The 21851-nt window shown below is 36.6% G+C and overlaps 1 protein-coding gene across 1 annotated transcript; it reads right to left on the reverse strand.

The window, feature by feature from the left end:
- Positions 1-8466: 8466 nt before the first annotated feature.
- On the reverse strand, positions 8467-9423 carry LOC126064157 (olfactory receptor 10AG1-like). The gene has a single exon (XM_049862869.1). The coding sequence runs from the start codon at positions 9406-9408 to the stop codon at positions 8467-8469; it is 942 nt and encodes a 313-aa protein (XP_049718826.1). The 5' UTR covers positions 9409-9423.
- Between the last annotated feature and the right edge of the window lie 12428 nt (positions 9424-21851).

A 21851-nucleotide genomic window follows, 5' to 3' on the forward strand; every position in this document is an offset into this window, starting at 1 on the left:
TTTGGTGCATTGCAGTTAGGTACATATATATTTAGAGTTGTTATATGTATGTGCTAATTGACCCTCTTATTATCATGTAATGGCCTTCTTTATCTCTTGTAATAGATTTTGATTTAAAGTCTATTTTACCTGATGTTAGTATGGCCAAACCTACTGTTAATTTTTTGTTGATTCCATGGAATATTTTTCTCCGTGCTTTTATTTTCAGTCTGTTTGTGTCCTGTGACTGAGGTGTGTTTTGTGTAGACTGCAGAAGGATGGATCATTTTTTTTAATCTATTTTGCTGCTCTTTTCTTTTTGCATGTGGTATTTAAACCATTTACATTAATTCCTGAAAAGGAAGTGTCTACCTCCCTCATTTTGCTCTTAGTTTTTGAGTGTTTTGTGTCTTCTTTGATTTTATATTCTGATTTTTCTGTTTTTGTTTATACATGATTGCTTTCTTGTGATGAGCTTCTTTGCATTCTTCCTTCTTCTCTTATGAAAGTTTTTTCCTTCACTATTTCTTAGTGGTTACCACATATATTACATTACACAACTTATAATTGCAACAATGAACAACTGTTAACATATATACTCAACAAAACAAACCTATTTCTGATATGCTCATCCCTCCCTCTTTGATGTTGGTGTGTCTCCATTAACATGAATATTCAACCTATTTTTAATAAATTTTCTTTGTGCTTATTTCTTATAAAATGCATGTTGTATTGTTTGTGGCATTTAATTATTGAATTTATTCCTTGAAAATGCCATATGCTTCACCCTCATAATTGTCCGTGTTGTTGCATTTTTGGAAATCTCTGTCTCATATTTTATTAATTTAATTATTTTGTTCTGTGTTTAGATACAAGTATTTATTTAATGCTCTTGCCTTTCCATTTGGAGTACTCCCTTAATTAACACTTGCAAAGATTCTCTGTTGCTGTTGTTGTTAGAGGCCAAGGAGTTGGTTTCAACTCATACCAACCCTGTGTACAACAGAAAGAAACACTGCCACGTCCTGTGCCATCCTCACACTCCTTGGTACCCTTGAACCCATTGCTGCAGCCACTGTGTCAATCCATCTCGTTGAGCATCTTCCTCTCCTTCACTGACCCTGTACCCTACCAAGCATGATGTCCTTCTCCATGGACTGATCTCTCCTGATAACAAGTCCAAAGTCCTTTTCTGTAAGGAGCATTCCCGTTGTACATCTTCCAAGGCAGATTTGCTTGTACCTTTGGCAGTTTATCATATATTCAATATTCTTTGCCAACATCACAATTGAAAGGAATCAATTTTTATTCAGTCTTCTTTATTCATCCCCCAGCTTTCACATGCATAATGAGTCGATTGAAAACACCATGGCTGGCTCAGGCGCACCTTAGTCTTCAAGGTGACATCTTTGCTTTTCAACACTTTATAAAGGTCTTTTGCGGCAGATTTGCCTGAAGCAATGTGTCTTTTGATTTCTTCGCTGTTGCTTCCATGGCTGTTGATTGTGGATCCAGGTAAAATGAAATCCTTGACAACTTCAATTTTTCTGTTTATCATGATGTTGCTCATTGGTCCAGGTGTGAGAATTCTTGTTTTCTTTATGTTGACATGTAATTCACACTGAAGGCTGTGGTCTCTGGTTTTCATTAGTAAATGCTTCAAGTCCTCTTCACTTTCAGCAAGCAAGGTTGTGTCATCTGCATAATGCAGTTTGTTCATGAGTCTTCCTCCAATCCTGATGCCCTATTCTTCTTATAGTCCAGTTTCTCGGATTATATGTTCAGCATATAAATTGCATAGGTACAGCTGAAGGATACAACACTGACAGACACCTTTCCTGAATTTAAACCACACTATACTCCCTTGTTCTGTCCAAACGACTACCTCTTGATCTATATACAGATTCATCATGAACTCAATTAAGTGTTCTGGAATTCCCATTCTTTACCATGTTATCCATAATTTGTTATAATCCACACAATCAAATGCCTTTGCATAGTCAATAAAACACAGGTAGACATCTTTCTGGTATTCTCTGCTTTCAGCCAGGATCTATCTGACATCAGCAATGATATCCCTGGTTCCACATCCTCTTTTGTATCCAGTTTGAATTTCTGGCAGTTCCTTGTCTATATATTGTTGCAGCTGCTTTTGAATGATCTTCAGCAAAATTTTCCTTGCATGTAATATTCATGATATCATTCAATAATTTCCAAATTCAGTTGGATCACCTTACTTGGGAATAGTCATAAGTATAGATCTCTTCTAGTCGGTTGACCAGGTAGCTATCATCTAAATTTCTTGGCATAGATGAGTCAGCACTTCCAGACCTCAATGAGATGGACTGACACAGTGGCTGCAACAATGGGCTCAAGCATAACACAATTGTGAGCATGTTGCAGGACCTGGCAGTGTTTCCTTCTGTGGTATGAGGGTGGCCATGAGTTGGAATCAACTCAACAGCACCTAACAACAACAATACCTACAAGAAATAGGACTTTTTTTCAAGGTACTAGTGGAATCTTTATGGTTGTTTATGCAGCACTTTACCTTTGACTCTGAAGCTCTGAGCTCATCTCTTTCTTTTACAAGTTTGTCTAGCTAAAGTAGGACCAACCAACTAGCTTCTTTATACTTCTCATTCTGACAAAATTGTAGAAAGCTATCACACATGAAATCACCCAAACCTCACCTTTCCCCAATACCTCATCTGTTGGTGGTGATACTTTCCATATTTGTATGGCCACCTCACACCATGGATTAGCAGTGCGCTCTTTACTCCTGGGAGCAGAGTCATCAATATCTTTAAGACTAACCAGACTTGGGAACCCATTTAGAAAACTCATCTTTATAATTTTGTTTCTCTAGAACAATTCCTGGTACCAGATTCTGTCTTAGTTATGTAGTGTTTCTATAACAGAAGTGCCACAAGTGGATGGCTTTAACCAATAGAAGTTTATTCTCTCAGTCTGGGAGGCTGGAAGTCCAAATTCAGGGTGTCAGATCTAGGGAAAGACTGTCTCTTTCTGTCGACTCTGGGTGAAAGTCTTTGTCAATATGTTGTTTTGTGTTGCTTTCTTGCTGAATTCAGAATTCAATCCCTGTCTTTGGATTTCAAGAATTTGATTTGGCTGTGGCGTGGAGTTGATCATTTGGTGTCTCTTCTGATCGGGTTTCATGTAGCTTCCTATAGTTGCAGGCTTGATTCTCTGTTCAGGACCGGAAATCCTCTCTGATTACCTCTTGGAAAATCATTTTGGATATAACACTTGAAGTAAACTGAACTGTTTCTTGACATACAGTATTATTTTCAACACTTAATTGAACTATCTTACATTTATCCTCAAAAAATGAGGATGCATTAAAGAGGTACTAATATTTTTAACATTTTCCTCCTTAAGAATCTGATATTTTCAATAATGCAAACCTCAACGTTTCCATTATTTGAAATAAAATAAATTTTACTAAGGTTGTTAAGGCGAAATAGAAAATTGTGCTTTATACAATTCCTGAATCAAAAGAATTGGTTGTGAGGATACAGTAAAGGTAGTTATGATATGTGTTTGCAGTTCTTTTATTATTTAGCAACAACTTAAAGTCAAACAATAATATAAGTATTGAGTCCCTAAATATTGATCTCTACTTCTCCATCCTGATTGATACAGTCTCCAAGGAAAGTTTTTTCTGACACCACCTGAGAGCAAGTGAATCAGAATTCAGCGTTTTTATATCACCCCAGGGATGGTTGTAAAGCATGCAAAGGATTGAAAATCTTAGAATAGGCAATCTTTAATAAAACCTTATGGAGCACAGCTCTATTCTGTAACACATGAATTTGCCGTGAGTCAGACCCTGACCTGATGTTAGCTAACACCAGCAATTGACTTAGATAACACTCAAAAAAGAGTGAACAATATATCTATGAAAACTGTTTGGAAATAGGGCATAAATAAACAAAAACTTATTTGGATTATATTGAGTGTGAACCCAGTTTGGTGATGATTAATTAATTTTCTATTTTTCTCCATGATATCTTTGTTTCTAATATTGTAGATAAGGAAATATGTTAAGGAAATTCCTTAATTATAAATGTGGTCATAATTCAGACTGTTACAATGTCACATGATAAACTAAATCCATGTTAGGTGTGCTCTTTACAACATATTAATTCTCACAAAAACACTGCAAGGATCATATTTTTTTTTTCAAATATAAAAAGTGACATTGAAGGATGAAATAATTTCCCAAGTCAAACAAAAACTTAAGTGGTGAAGGACTATCTCAAACCCAAGTCTATAAACAGATTATGGGTAAAAACCTAAAAACCAAACCTGTTGCCATCAAGTCAGTCCAACTCATAGCAATATTACAGGACAAAGTAGAAACTGTCATATAGGTTATTGAAGGAGCAGCTGGTGGATTCAAACTGCCCTGTTTTTGGTTAGTACCCATAGCTCCTAAGCACTGCTCTAGCAGGGGTTCTGAACATGGGTCCAAAAAAAAAAAAAAAAAAAAAAACCTGTTCCCATCAAGTCGACCCTGGCTCATAGCGACCCTATAGGACAGAGTAGAACTGCCCCATAGAGTTTCCAAGTGGCTCCTCATGGATTCAAACTGCCAACATTTTGGTTAGCAGCAGGGTTTCCAGAACATGGGTAGTGAGGTAAAATAGTAGTATGTGTGTGAAGTAGGAAAAATTATGCAAACTCTGTGTCTCTGTTTTTTTTTCTATAAAATAATGTGAGAGTCTTAACACTTTATACATACATATGTATAAAGATATGATAAATGTACATATAGATAATGGTTCCTTAAAGTGTCATCATTGTTTCTCATCATCTTAAAGAGGTCCTTTGCAGCAGTTTTGCCTGATGCAATATGTCATTTGATTTCTTGACTGCTGCTTCCATGGGTTTGGATAGTGAATCCAAGTAAAATGAAATCCTTAACAACTTCAGTCTTCTCTCTGTTTATCATGATGGTGCTTATTGGTCCCTTTGTGAGGATTTTTGTTTTCTTTATGTTGATGTGCAATCCACACTGAAGGTTATAGTCTTTGATCTTCTTCAGTAATTGCTTCAAGTCCTCTTCACTTTCAGCAAGCAAGGTTGTGCCACCTGCATAATGTGGGTTGTTTATGACCTTTTCTTCAATCCTGATGCCCCATTCTTCTTCATGGAGTACAGTTTTTTGGATTATTTGCTCAGTATACAGATTGAATAAGTATGATGAAATAATATAACCCTGACGCACACCTTTCCTGTCTTTAAATCACCCAGTATCCCCTTGTTCTCTTTGAACGACAGCATCGTGGTCTCTAAACAGGTTTCTCATGAGCATAGCTTTGTCCTCTGGAATTCGCATTCTTCACGGAGTTTATGTGTGTGTGTGTGTGTATATACCAAAGCCAAACACACAGCCATTGAGTCAATTCCAACTCATAGACAACCTATGGAACAAAGTAGAACTTCCCCATAGGGTTACTAAGGCTGTAAATCTTTGCAGATTCCCACATCATTCTCCTGCAGAGTGGCTGGTGGGTTTGAACTGTTGACCATTTTCTGTTATCTGCAGAGTCCTTTAACCACTGTACTACCAAGCTACATGCATACATACATATATAGATATACACACATATGTATACATACATACATGTATAATAAATATCATATAATTATCATTAATAATATAAACTATATATATGTATATCTATTTTTTTATATGTGTGTATGTGTGTGTCTGTGTATGTGTCTGTGTGTATGTGGGGTATGTGTATGTGTGTGTGTATGTGTATGTGTGTATGTGTAGGTGTAGGTGTGTGTGTGTATGTGTTTGTGTGTGTGTGAATGTGTGTGTATGTGTGTATGTGTATGTATGTGTATGTGAGTGTGTGTTTGAGTGTTTGTATGTGTGTGTGGGTGTGTGTACGTGTGTGTATGCGCATGTGTGTGTATGAGTGTGTGTATGTGTATGTGTGTGTCTGTGTACCCGTCTGTGTGTATGTGTGTGCGTGTGTGCATTGTGTGCATGAGTGTGTGTGTATGTGTGTGTGTGTGTGTGTGTATGTATATGCAGTTGGCCCTGTGTATCTGTGAATTCCCCATCCACAAAATCAACCATCTGAGATTAAACACATTTGGAAAAGTAGAACAAAAAAAAAAAGAAAGTTCCCAATAGCAAAATTTGGATTCAGCAAGCTCTGAGCGCCATGCTAAATTCATGCAAATAAACTGATGTGTAGGCTTTCCCTGACATAGCCTGTCAGAATTTCACATGTCCTCAGTCTCTCTCTCCAGCACTCTTTGAGCATTGTTTGACTCTTGTCCTGACATTATTCCCTAAAAAATACAGTACTGTATAGCAACTATTTGCATTGAATTTACATTATTAAGGATTATAGGTAATCTAGAAATGGCTTAAAGTATATGGGAAGATGTGCATGTATTATATGCAAATATTACATCATTTTATAAAACGGACTTGAGCATCTTCAGATTTTGGTATAGCGGACATAATGAAAACAATCCCCCTTGGATACCAAGTGACATATGTGTGTGTGTGTGTATATATATATATATATACACATAGACAATCAAATACCATCATAGAATGCAGCAATTGCTATTTAATATGGTTCCCATCTCATTTGATTCTTGTTCAAGGCTTGGTTTACAGCCTTAAGTGATTTAAACACTTGAAAGATTCATTACGGCACCCGCCAACCTCTACAGTGCTTTTCTAAGACATTTGCATTTTTAATTTTTTTTTTGTTTTCCATTAAAAAAAAAACAGCAACAACCAAAAAAAATCAAAGCCCTTGCCTTTGAGTCAGTTCCACCTCATGGTGACCCTATAGGAGAGAGTAGAACTGTCCCATAGGGTTTCCAAGGAGTGGTTGGTAGATTCTAACAGTCAAAGTGTTCTCTACAGAAAATCTAAAACAATTTCATGGATTCCCACTGTACTTGGAATAATTCAAATTTCTTACAGGAATGGAAGACTGCTATATAATCAGGCCGCTACCTTTATTTCCATGCTTATCTGCCTAAAGTGTTCTTTACATAGTTACTCCTGATTATTTAGGACTCAGTTCAAATGTTACTTCTCCACAGAACCTCTTCCAGGTTTATCATAAAGATTATATTATTATTGTTATTGTGCCAAGCACTACACTGAATCCATGCAAATGAAATGATGTGTAGGCATACCCAGCTGTAGCCTCCCACCAAGTCACAGACCTTCAGTCTCTCTCTTCAGCCCTCATTGTTTGTGCATTGTTCACCTCATGTCTTGTCACTATTCCCAAAACAAGACTGCATAACAAATATTTACACAGCATTTGCATTGTATTAGGTATTATAGGTAATCTACAGGTGATTTAAAGTATATGGAAGTTTGTGAGTAAGTTCTATGCAAGTATTGTGCCATTTTATATAAGGAAATTGAGTATCCACAGATTTTGGTATTTGTGGGGGTCCTGTAACAAATTCCCCATGGATACCTAAGGAACAGTGCATAGTTTTAATTAATGCATATTGCAAAACCTGGTTTTTAAAATGGGTATCACAACTGTACCGGCACTCGTGGAAATGAATAATGTTTTACCCTAGGTAATAGATTATATATTACAACTGACTAAATTAAATAAGCCCAAGCAAAAATTTTTATTGAGGGATGACATTGCACAATGAAATCATAGAATTACTAATATAATGATTTGCTATGGGTTTAATACATATATTACTTATATAATTTGAGGAGAGATTTTTTATAAGAGATTATTAACTTGGAAATGATTGTTTGGGAAGACAAGGTGTCTTAGTAATTTAATGCTGCTATAACGGCACTGGGTTTGGGTTATAACAGAAATACCCCGAGTATATATAGCTTAACAAAAAGAAATTTATTCTGTTACAGACAAGGAGGCTAGAATTCCAAATTCAGAGAGACAGCTCCAGGGGAAGCTTCCTCTCTCTGTTGCCTCCATCGTAAGGTCCTTGTCATCAATTTTCCCCTGGTCTAGAAGCTTCTCGAAGCAGGGACCCTGGGTCTAAAGAACACTCTTGCCTTCTGGTTCTTCATTCTTGGTGATAGGAGGTCTCCCTGTCTCTATGCTAGTTTCTCTCTTTTATCTCAAAAGAGATTGACACAAGATACAACCTATTGTTGTAGACTGACTCCTGCCTCATTAACATAACTGCCTCTAATCCTGCCTCATTAACATCATAAAGGTAGGATTTACAACACATAGGGAAATCACCAAACCAAACCACTTGCCTTCTAGAGGTCTCAGACTCATAAAACAAAATGGTGGACTAGCACTGCAATACTGAAAATCATAGCCTAGTCAAGTTCACACATTTTGGGGGGACAAAATTCAATCCATATCGCAAGGTATGGTTAAAAGTATACATCTGTTGAAATTTAATTAAAAATATGTAAGAAGGCAATTTCTATACATTAAACTGATTCTTTAATAGAGTGAGTTATTTACAAAGCAATTTTCTCAGTGCCATTATGACATCCTTGTTCCTTAGACTATATATCATGGGATTAAACATAGGAGTTAGGATAGTGTAGAAAAGAGAAAGCATTTTGTCAGTTCCCTCTGAGTGTCTAGTGTTGGGCCTTAAGTAGGCAATAATGGCTGCTCCAAAGAATAACACCACAACCATTAGATGAGATGAGCAGGTAGAGAAGGCTTTGGCTTGACTTGTGGCTGATGGCAACTTCAGGATGATGGAGATGATTTTACTGTAGGAGCCCAGTATCAACAGAAATGGAACCATGACAAATAACACAGCAACTGTGTAGACCAACATCTCATTAACAAAGGTGTCCCCACAAGCCAGCTTGAGTATTGGGGGAATATCACAAAAATAGTGGTTAATTTGTTTAGATCCACAAAAAGGCAGAGAGAAAATCTGATATGTCTGCCCTATCTGAACTGGGATACCAATGGTCCAGGAGCCAGTCACCAACTGAATGCAGACCCTGTAGTTCATGACTAGAGGATAGTGCAGAGGGTTACAAATGGCCACATAGCGGTCATAGGCCATCACTGTCAGGAGCAAGCATTCTGTGCCTCCGAACAGAAGGAAAAAGCACATCTGCGTAGCACAGGCAACGAAGGAAATTGTTCTTTTCTGGGTCCCAATATTTATCAGCATTCTGGGGAGAGTAGTTGATACATAGCAGATTTCCAAGAAGGAAAAATTTGCTAGGAAAAAATACATAGGGCTCTGGAGAGCAGGATCCATTTTTGTTATGAGAAATATGGTGCCATTGCTCAACAGGATAACGATATAGATGATTAAAAACAATCCAAAAAGGAACCACTGGAGATGGGGCATGTCAGCAAAGCCCAAGAGAACAAATTCAATAATTTCAGTTAGATTATCTTGTGATGATTTTTCTTGATGATTCATCTGTGGAAAAGGTAAATTTACATGTGCATTTCCTTAACCTTCCTGTATCTCTTTTTCTCTTCTCTAAATTGTATTGAGGTGTCCAGGTTGGATTTTATGATCACCGCAATGGTTTGCACATTAAGAATGACACTAGTTTTGTATGTCCCACATCCTCCTGTTAAATCACAATCCACAGTGATTTTAAGATCATTTCCTTATACTTTCGGAACACAGCCCAGGACAGATCAAGCTATACCTGACTCAGCACAGGCACTGGAGCAATTGGCAACTGCTGGAGATGGACCCTCAGCTTTGCCATCTAATCTCATTTTAAATTAATTACACTTCTTGACAATTCTATTATAGTTCTCTATGCATTTTCTGAATCAAGCTTCTCAAACACTGTATCATAAACTCTCTTCTAACACACATTTTCAACGGCCTCTTTCAACATTTCCTTCTTGCATTCCTTGATGATTTTAAGCATATACCCATACCATCATCATTGAGTCGATTCCGACTCTCTGGGACCCTATAGGGACAAGTAGAATTACTACATAGAGTTTCCAAGAAGCCACTGGTAGACTTGAACTACCAACATTTTGGATAGCAGCTGAGCACTTAACTACTGTGCCACCAGATCGCCTTTAAGCATATAGGTTCCTATAATACAGTTCACATTAGATAGTTTAGAAAGAAAAGTGTGAGAGTATTACATCTTGTGTAGGGAATAAAACAAATATCTTTTGGAAGGATATTAAGTGGGCAAGATAAGAGGATTTTATTCAGGGAAATTGTCCTGGGAACATTGATTCAGATACCAATAATAAAACTGGTCACCCTATGAAAACAGGGGTAGCATGGAGGGTATTTGTTATCAATGTTTATATGTGGGACAGTAGGAGGAATGATGTTGGCTGTTGTTATACCCATTGGGTGCTCTGTGCACCCAACATGATTTTTTGCTGTTTTTCAGACAAATTTAGGTAACTGTTTCTAAACTCACTATTCTTCAGATTTAAAGATGTTCAGACCCACTAAATATGGATAATTTGACCAATTGCACATAAGTTTTGTGACTGTAAATAAGTATTTTTTTTAATGGACTTGAGTTTGACTCAATTGTGATATTAAGCATTTTTTTTAAAGTTTCAAAGGTTTACTTCTTTGTGAGAATTAAATGAGATAATATTGGCCAAACATATTGTCTATTTACCAATTTTAAATTGATTACTTTTTAGTTATGGTTCTATGATAATATGTTCTTTAAGCCTATAGCCCTAGAATTTAACATATTGCCTAGTTATGTATTTGATAAAGTAATTTAGAGTTCGGTTGTTGGGACTGTTTTTCCCACCATTCGCTTTCATCATGGTCAGGACAGGAACCAGTTAGGGAAGCTCCTGAGGTGCAAAATTTAAGGAGGCTCAGGGCCCTCCTTGCATTTGCACAATTCTGAAAGTGAGTGCCTCCTTAAATTTTGCAAGAGGCAAGATTCCTCTTGTCTCGCGCTGCTTTTCATCTCTCCATCCTAATGGGTTTGTACCTTGCCCACCAAGTAGAGAAGAGGTATGGTATGCCATGGTTAAAAAAAAAAAAAAATATTGCCAAGGAGACAATTTGTACTGGTAGCTACATTACAGTGCAGAGTAGAGCTGCCCCATAGGGTTTTCAAGGCTGTAAATCTTTAGGGAAGCCAACTGCCATGTCTTTATTCCATTGAGCAGCTGGAGAGTTTGAACCCTTGACCTTTTGATTATCAGCCAAGTGTTTAGGACTCTGTCACCAGGGCTCTGTGCCATTGTTATAGAATAATATTCTCCAGATAGACTGAAATTGAATTATAGTTCCAACATCTAGCTGTATGATGACCTCATGTATGCTTGTTAATCTTTCCATGTCACATTCTGCTTCACTGTAAAATGACTGGCAACTATATCACCATTTAGTGTTGTTAAGTGAATTAAATCATTTAAGTAAAAAATCTGGAAGAAGTCCTGGCATTTATAATAGTCTATTATTATTGTTTTATTGTTCTCTATTATTGTCGTCTATTATTGTTATTGTTGCCAACAGTTGCTTATTATCATCCATTTATTTTGATTGTTATTAAAACTAATATTTTACTCAGTATGCTATACAACATGAGCAATACTCTCTAATATCTTTTGCTTTTGTATCACTGGATTATTGTGGGAATGAAGTGAGATCTTAAAAACAATTATCAAAACATTACAAACTCCAAAAATGTTCAACTCAAAAGGTGCAATTATCCATGAGTTCTCTGCCAATATTTGAGTTTATATCATTATCTCTGCTTTGTGGACATGTAACACCTGTAGTACCCATCACTGTTCAGCACTCAGAATTGCAATTAGGGTAATACCATTTGTATGCATTTTCTTTTACTGATACTAAATGATCTGAGAGGTAAAGGCTGTGACTATTTTCCTACTTGAAATCAGTATAGATTCCAGAAAATGGGTGTACACCTAACGTGGTACTCAGGGTTTGATTCTGAACTAAAATAAAGGAATGGACATTATTAAAATGAAAGCATCACCCTTAAGAGAGGGAGAAGAATTAAGATTCAAAAGAGGACAAAAGAACCAAATCCTTATGTATTTTTTTTTTTTTTACAAATGATGGCATTTAATAAAAAATATATATATTTCTTGTTAATTAAATAAAATGACTTGTGAGAGCTAATTGTACAAACTCCACTTTTTGGTGATGAAATTATCCATGTGTAATATCATGTAAGATTTCTCTGGGTTTTTCTCAAGAGAACAGGGTGGAAAGAGCAGAGATTTACCTTGCGTGTTCTCCCAAAACCGTTTATATTATTCTTCTTGAAAATGTTTAAGTTCTTATTACTTAAAGGGAAATAAAACTTAATGCTCTCATGTTTTTATTTGAAATCTAAGCACCCATTCCCTGGAAAAATCCAAATGATTAAGGAATGCATAACAATATTGAAAGAGTTCTGGTTGTGCAGTGGTTAAGTGCGCCGCTGCTAATCAAAAGGTCCATGGTTTAAGCCCACCAGCCACTCTGTGGGAGGCAGATGTGACAGTGAGTTTCTGTAAGGATTTACAGCCTTGGAAATCCTGTGAGGCAGTTCTACTCTATCCTATAGGGTGGTTATGAGTCAGAAGCCACTTGGAGGCAATAAATTTGGCATTGGGTAACAAGATTCCGATTCGGTTAAATATTAGTCATTGTCAATGCCCCCACTCTACCTAAACCTCAGCTGTGTTTGTATTTTTTGACATAAATTAGAACATAAACGCTAAAACTAACTTGGAAATCAGTATGAACTTAAAACTTTTTATTATTTTATGAATTCTTTAGCATAAAATATCATTTTCTTTAAAAAAAATTTCTTGGATTCCTTAACGGTTGTAGATTTATTTCATGGATTGTTTTATTTTAAATGTCTTATTAAAATATCAGAACTAAAATGCATACATATAATCTTATTTGCTACAAAGTCTTTGCTGGAAATGAAGTTTTCCTATAATATTATTTAGTATTCTTACAAAAACAGCAATTTTTCAAATTTTTGGAGTTTTAAAATTGTTAATATCACTATTTAAAATCAGCTTAAGGTAAATTTATTTAATAGAGTCAGAAATGTAAATAAGGTGCTTTAATAAAACGATATTTTTGCTACTCCATATTAAACATTAACTTTAATAATATCATGAACTGAAGTTGAAAATTAATATAAAATATTTCATACCTTTTTTGGGGGGTAATAGGAGGTCTGGTGGCACAGTGGTTAAAGTGCTCAGCTGCTATCCAAAAGGTCTGCAGTTAGAACCCACCATCTGCTCTGTGTGAGAAAGTTTTGGCAGTCAGCTTCCTTAAAGATTTATAGCCTTGGAAACTTGGGGGGCAATTCTGCTCTGTCCTGAAGTGTCCCTGTGAGCAGTAATCTCCTTAACTGCAGGGGGTTTGGATTTTGGTTTGTTTCTGATAAACTTGTTTCTTCCTCACTGAAGAGGGTTTACATATTTATGTACTTAAATTACTTTGGCTGAAACAGCTTCTTTCATCATAGGTGTCTAATCTACCTTTAAAACACTGTTCATTATTAACATGGAGGGCTCTTTAAAAAAAAAAAAAGTTATCTCCATCCCCTGGGATCTCTTCAACCTGACACAGTTAAATTTCTAATTAAACAAACCTCTTTGGCACTCTCTGATTTGGTTTATCTATTTATTTTCCCAGATAGCTCTCAGTTTGCCCAGAATACTCTTCCTCTATAGCGTCTCAATGGAATAGAGTGTGAAGGAAGTTTTATTTCACAGACTTAAGATCCTGGATTGCTCTTAAGTAGCAATACTTCCCACACAAAATTGACCCAAATTCAATTCTCACTTTATCTATTATGACTTCTTAATATGGACCCTCTGTTCCTATTAGATTGAGCTCTAGTCATATTTTCCTCAATTATTTTACTTATTTTCTTCTCTGAAATGGATGTCTTCATCCAAATTCTGGGGCTGGCTTTTGTAAAATTTATAATAAATGTCCTAACAACAAAGAATGTTTTTACCTACTAATCATATAATATATAATTTATTTCTTCAAGAGGACCTGGGCAAACTGAGAACTAGCTGTTGGATACCTTAAATCTAGTTCAAAAGATTTTTTTTTTTTTTGTCGCAAGATTAATCCCAACAGGGAGGCTTTTTATTTTCCTTGCAGCATTCCACCATCCATCCTCAATTTCATTCCCTCTGTGAAACCACTTTTAAGAGCTGATTCTTACTAAACTCACAGGAGAAAATAAGGTTCTGATATAAGTCCAGCTGAAATTAGAGGCAAGACTCTAGGTCAGTAGTCTGTGTATTGTTATAAAATATTTCCCCATCAAGGCTTCAAATCTGAGTGATGCTTAGGTAGGATGATCTTTAAGATTGTGTGTTGGCTTTGCTAAGACATGAATCTCTGTGTCTTGGCAATTATGGAATATTTTGGCAGTCATATAATGATATAATCACCTCCATGATGAGATCTGATATGATGTGATCACCTCCATGATAAGGAGCTGCTCTAGGTAGACAATCAGTTGAAAGGGAGTTTCCTTGGGGGTGTGGCCTGCATCCAATACATGTGGACTTTCTGGCAAAGTTCACTGGCTTTTGCTCTGCCCTGGATCCTGCATTTGGCTTATCAGTACCTGACTTCCAGTTCCTGATATTTGAGCCAACAGCCTCCCACTTTACTGGCTGACCTTGGATTTCTCAGTCTTCTGTCCTGTGAGCCAGCAGCCTGTCCTCTGATCTGTGGATCTTGGGTTCATCAGCCCCTGATGCCTGACCAGGGACTTGCCAGCTCTACAACCGGGTGATTAATTTTCTTGAAATGAATCTCTCTTTTTCTCTCTATAATGTGTATATATATACATATATGTATATCTATCTATCTATATACACATACACATATATATACATATATATACATATATATACATATATATACATATATATACATATATATACATATGTATACATATGTATACATATATATACATATATATATATGTATATATATGGCTCACTGGTTTTATTTCTGTAGAGAACCTAGCCTAAGACAGATAATTTAAGAATATTGGCTTGAAGCTAAATTTCCCCTTATGAAAACAGGATGTTACTTCCTATTATTAAGCAGTGATTTTGAACAGTTTATAATTACCCACAACCTTGAGGTTAGTAGTGTGTATATATATATATATATATTCACTACTAAAGTAAAAAAAAAAAAAAGTAAAGGTTGTGTAAATTATCTATCTATCATCTATTATATGTTTATCTATCTGTCATCTCCACAAGAGGGAAATCTTATAGTATTATAATATCAGAGAGTGATTGTTGTTGTTGTTGTTAGGTGCCATCACTATGTAGCACAGAAGGGAACACTGCCTGGTCCTGCACCGTGCTTACTATTATTATGCTTGAGCCTGTTGTTGCAGTCCATCTCGTTTGATGGCCTTCTTTTTTGATGACTCTCTACTTTACCAAGCATGATGTCCTCCTCCAGGGACACCATGTAAAAGTGATTAGGGAAGTTAATTGAAAGGCATCAGGAAGTACAACCTTGAAAACATAGAAGATGTATGAAGAGTGGGTGGTGAGAAAGGCCTTCCACAGGAATCAGGTGTGACAGAGCGCAATGGGGTGGAATGGCAGCCTGGCCCACACCATAGTTGGTGCACAGCCCTGAAGTAACTAAGCTAAAAGGAAATCCTAAAGTTCCACAATTGCATGTGGAGTACTAGATGCACGGTGGTTAAGAGCTCAGTTGCTAATCTAAAAGTTCGGAAATTTTAATCTACCAGTCACTCCTTGGAAACCCTATAGGGCAGTTCTACTCTGTTCTATAGGGTCGATATGAGTTAGAATTGTCTTGATGACAACGGGTTTGCTTTTTGGGGGTATTGTGCATAAATAGCAAGATTTTCTTATGGCATAAATGGAAACCAAATACACATGAGAATATGTCATACAATAAGAACAGGAAATGAAATAGGTGAAATATGGAATTTTAAAGGAAATATTATTGGGATACTTGGACAGTCTTTGAGGAAAAAAAAGATACATTTTTAGTAATACTACAGCAGGAAACACTCCAAAGGATAAAATAGTTTAAATATTCTTAAAAATTAAACAATAAAATAATCCTAAGACAAAGATTTTTTTAAATACAATTTTAGGATAAGGAAGATTTGTCAAGTTATGACTAAAATTTTAGAATTCAGGACAAAAATTGTTGAAAAATAATTATGTAAAAGTAAATATTTCCACATGTTAAAAAAAAAAGCACCAAAAGTCCTGCCAAAATATAATAAATAAAGTGGGGAAAACAGTTGTAAGTCATACCTCAGATAAAGTGCTAATTTCCCTTATAAGTATTCTTAAATATCAATGAGAAGTGAAAAATATAAATAGAAAAATGGAGAAAACCTATAACAGTTTAATCATCCCTTAAATATATGAAAAGATATCCAATCCCATAAAAAAGTGAAATTTTAAACAGCACAGAATACATTTTATAAAGAATATATGATATCTTGGGAGAACATGCATTTTTTATACATAGATTGTAAAAGTACAAAACACTTCAAGTCCTCTGGAGAGAAATTGGATACCATTGACTAATATCACAATTGTATCTAGTCTTTGGTGGCATAAGGGGTTTGTGCTCCACTACTAATATTTATGCCTATTCCCAAGAAAGGCGATCCAACCAAATGTGGAAATTATAGAACAATATCATTAATATCACACGCAAGCAAAATTTTGCTGAAGATCATTCAAAAATGGCTGCAGCAGTATATCAACAGGGAACTGCCAGAAATTCAGGCCAGTTTCAGAAGAGGACATGGAACCAGGGATATCATTACTGAGGTCAGATGGATCCTGGCTAAAAGCAGAGAATACCAGAAGGATGTTTACCTGTGTTTTATTGATTATGCAAAGGCATTCAACTGTTTGGATCATAACAAACTATGGATAACACTGGGAAGAATGGGAATTCCAGAACACTTAATTGTGCTCATGAGGAACATTTATATAGATCAAGAGGCAGTTGTTCGGACAGAACAAGGGAATACTGATTGGTTTAAAGTCAGGAAAGGTGTGCGTCAGGGTTGTATTCTTTCACCATACCTATTTAATCTGTATGCTGCACAAATAATACGAGCAGCTGGACTATATGAAGAAGAACGGGGCATCAGGATTGGAGGAAGACTCATTAACAACCTGTGTTATCCAGATGACACAACTTTGCTTGCTGAAAGTGAAGAGGACTTGAAGCACTTACTGATGAAGATCAAAGACCACAGCCTTCAGTATGGATTACAACTCAACATAAAGAAAACAAAAATCCTCACAACTGGACCAATGAGCAACATCACGATAAAAGGAGAGAAGATTGAAGTTGTTAAGGATTTCATTTTACCTGGATTCACTATCAAAACTCATGGAAGCAGCAGTCAAGAAATCAAAAGACACATTGCATTGGGCAAATCTGCTCCAAAGGACCTCTTCAAAGTGTGAAGAGCAAAGATGTCACCCTGAAGATTAAGGTGCCCCTGACCCAAGCCATGGTATTTTCAATCACATCATATGCATGTGAAAGCTGGTCAATGAATAAGGAAGAACGAAGAAGACTTGACGCCTTTGAATTGTGGTGTTGGCGAAGGATATTGAATATACCACAGACTGCCAAGAGAACGAACAAATCTGTCTTGGAAGAAGCGCGGCCAAAATGCTCCTTAGAGGCAAGGATGGCGAGACTGCGTCTTACGTACTTTGGACATGTTGTCAGGAGGGAACCGTCCCTGGAGAAGGACATCATGCTTGGCAGAGTACAGGGTCAGTGGAAAAGAGGAAGACCCTCAACAAGGTGGATTGACGCAGCGGCTGCAACAATGAGCCCAAGCATAACAACGATTGTAAGGATGGCACAGGACTGGGCAGTGTTTCGTTCTGTTGTGCATAGGGTCGCTATGAATCAGAACTGACTCGACGGCACCTAACAACAACAACAACTAATCTAAAGTTTGGCAGTTTGAACCCATTCTGCAACACAGCAGAAGAAAAGATTGGTGATTGCTTCTGCCAAGGGCACAGTCAAGAAAACTCTGTAGAGCAGTTCTACTCTGTAACATATGGGGTCACCGCGAATCAGAATCAGTTTGACCGCAATGGGTGTTTTGTTTATTTAGTCTTTGAATCAATAAAACATGCACATATATGAAATTGTCCAATAAATCTATATTGCAGCATTGTTGTAATTGCAAAAGATTGTAAGCCAATTATGTTTGAATCATGAAGTGGGCTTTCTCTGATTAATGAGTTTTCACTTTAAAATTCTCATCATTCTTTTCTTCTTTCACAGCTATTTGATATCTCTAAAGATCCTTAAAAATGCATCCAGTTTCTTCTAGTGGCTGAAGCAGGAACTTTGACTTTCTGTGAGCCACTGAAACTTAACCAGAAATGGAAGTCCTTTCTTTGTTGTAAATGTTGGAAACTATATCTGTTCATTCATGAACATTTTTGTTTCTTAAAATTAGTTTATTTGGCTTAATTAAAATTCAGATTGCTATTTATCAAAGAACATTGATGGAGTGAAAAGTAAAGGTAATGAATGGGAAATTAGTTTTAAGATGTATAATGGTCAAAGAGATTATATCACTAATATGAAAAAGTCAAATAAGAATAAAGACAAATAATTCAAAATAGAATTGATGAAATGATACCTGAAAGTACTTTCTTTACAAAAGTGAACATTCATAAACATATTAATAAACATTCAGATTGAAACTACTGCTATGACTGCTTTTGAGTGATCTTCAGCAAAATTTTACTTGCCTGTGCTATTAATGATATTGTTAAATAAAAAATAATTTTTATTTTAGATAATTTTCACAATAGGTTGAATCACCTTTTTTGGAAGAGGCATAAATATGGATCTCTTCCAGTAGGTTGGTCAGGTAGCTATCTTCCAAATTTCTTGGCATAGACGATTGAATGCTTTCAGGACTGCATCCATATTTCGAAACATCTCAATTGGTATTCCGTCAACGCATGGAGCTTTTTTTTTCCCCAGTGCCTAAAACCTACAATGCAGCTTGGACTTCTTCCTTCAGTGCCATAGATTTCTGAGCATATACTATTCTCTGAAATGGTGAAAGGTCAACCAGTTTTTTTTTTGGTATAATGACCCTGTGTATTCCTTCCATCTTCTTTTGATGCTTCCTACTTCATTTAATATTTTTCCCATCGAATCCTGAATCACGGGCTAGCTCTATTTCTAGTTTTTTTGTGCAAGCGGCGCGCCATTTTTCATAGCGGGTGTACCATTTGCAGTCCGACCAGCAATGGGTATGGATTCCATTGTCCCCATGATTTTGCCAACATTTGTTGTTACCTGTTTTGTTGTTGTCATTTTATTTTATTTTTTTTAATCAATGCCATTTTAGCTGGGGTAAGATGATATCTCATTGCAGTTTTGGGTGTATATCTCTAAAGTCCAATGATTGTGAACATGTTCTCATATATTTTTTCATGTTTGAATGAACTCTGGTGAGCTTTCTGCTCATTTCCTTTTCCCTTTTTGTGAATGGGTTGTTTGTCTTTTTTGCTGTTGACTTGTTGCAACTTTTTACAGATTTTAGTTTTCTGGGTACCTTTATCCGGTAAGTTGTTTCCCAAGATTTTTTTGCTGTCTCTCAGCTGTCTATTTACTCTTTTAATAAAGTCTTTTGCTGACCATAAGTTTCCAGTTTTTTCGATGTCCCATTTATCTTTTGTCTTCTTCTATTCATGTATTTGTTATGTTTGTTATTCTATTTATATAAAACCTTAGGTCCCACGTTATGTCCCTTTGTGTTCTTCCATGAAAGTTCGTGGTATTAGTTTCATCATTTAGGTGTTTGACCCATTTTGAGTTACTTTTTGTGTGTGGTGTGAGTATGGGTCCTGTTTCATTTCCTGCAAGTGAATATTCAGTTTTGCCAGCACCATTTATTAAAGAGACTGTTTCTGCCCCACTGAATGGACTTTTACTCATTTTCAAAAACCAGTTTTCCGTAGATGGCTGGGTTTAATTCTAAGTGCTCAGTTTCAGTCCACTGGTTTGTATGTCATCGTTGAACATATACTAGGCTGTTTTTAAAGTGGCTGCATGATATGTTTTAATATTGAGGAGTGTGTGGCCTCCTGCTTTGTTCTTTTTCTACAACATTGCTTTGTCTATCAGGGTTTTCTTTCCTTTCCATATGAAGTTGATCATCAGTTTTTCCATTTCAGTAAAGAATGTTGTTGGGTTTTTATTGGGTTTGCATTGTATCTGAAGATCGCTTTGATAGAATTGACATTTTCACTATATTAAGTCTAACAATCCATGAGCACTAGATGTATTTCCATTTATGTAAGTTTCTTTTAGTCTCCTGTAGTAGTGTTTTATAATTTTCATTTTATAATTCTTTTATTTCCCTAGTTAGATTAATTCCTAGGTATTTTGTCAATTTGGGGGCTAATGTAAATGGTATTGTTTGCTTGATTTCTTTTTTGGAGCCATTTTTGTTAGTGTAGAGGAACACAACTGATTTTCATGTGTTGCTCTTGTACCCTGCAAAGTTGCTAAATTCTGCTATTAGTTCCAGTAGTTTTCTTGTGTAGTCTTTAGGGTTTTCTATGTATAAGATCATGTCATCTGCAAATACAGTTTTACATCTTCCTCCCCAACTTGTATACTTTTTTATTTCTCTTTCTCTTTTCATTCTTGGTGGCATGAGGGCCCAGAAAGAGACTGTAGCACTGTGGGTGTGCACGTTCAAGTGGCGCCTGCATGTCACACAGAACCATCTGTAAACCAGACAGGAGATTACTCTTCCTTAGTCAATTGGTCATGAGGAACTCTTCATAAGACCACAGGTGAAGACTGAGAGATGGAAGGTAATGAAACCAGAGTGGAGACCATAGGCATTTGGGCCACTTGCTCATGCAACTTACTTGTGCCTTCAGGTCCTGCTTGGTCCCAGTCTCATAGGTACCACTTCTGTTTAATGGTGGAGTGTTGCTATGCACATCCTACTTTATGACTTTGTGGGTCAGACTACACCCAGTTCATGATATGCAGCTCAGGCTGCATGGTGACTTGGTGTCCCATGATTAAGCGTTCAGTCTCTACTAAGGCCAAGTGACAAGCCAAAAGCTGTTTCTCAAAAAGACAGTAATTATCTACAGCAGATGGTAGAGCTTTACTCCAAAATCCTAATGGTCTGTGTTGTGTGTGATTCACCAACAGGGGCCTGCCAAAGTCTCCAAACAGCATGTGTATTTGCAACAGACACTTCAGGCTTCATTGGATCAGTCAGTTCATGTGGCCCAAGTGGCAGAGCAGCTTACACAGCAGCCTGAACCTGTTTCAGAGTCTACTTTTGTTCTGGGCCCTGCTGAAAACTTGCAGCTGTTCAAGTCACTTGATAAATAGGCTTTAATAGCATGCCCAAATGAGGAATATGTTGCCTTTAAAATCCAAAGAGGCCCACTAGGTGTTGTGCTTACTTTTCAGTTGTGGGACAGGCCTAACGCAATAACTTATTCTTTGCTTTATGAGGAATACCTTGACATGCCGCATACCACCGGACCCATTGAAATTTCACTGAAGTGGAAGGTGCCTGAATTTTTGTGGGATTAATTTCCCACCCTCTAGTACACAAATGTTTTATCAATAAGTCATTGGCATTTCTTCCTTATTGGTCCAATAAGCACAGTGTCATCAATGTAATGGACCAGTGTGACGTCTTGTGGAAGGGAAGGGTGATCGAGGTCCCTGAGGACTAAATTATGACACAGGGCTGGAGAATTGATGTAGCCCTGGAGTAGGCAACTAAAGTTGTATTGCTGGCCTTGCCAGCTGAAGGCAAACTGCTTCTG

Source organism: Elephas maximus, chromosome 20, assembly GCF_024166365.1.
Source record: "Elephas maximus indicus isolate mEleMax1 chromosome 20, mEleMax1 primary haplotype, whole genome shotgun sequence".
In the NCBI taxonomy this organism is placed as follows: Eukaryota; Metazoa; Chordata; class Mammalia; order Proboscidea; family Elephantidae; genus Elephas; species Elephas maximus.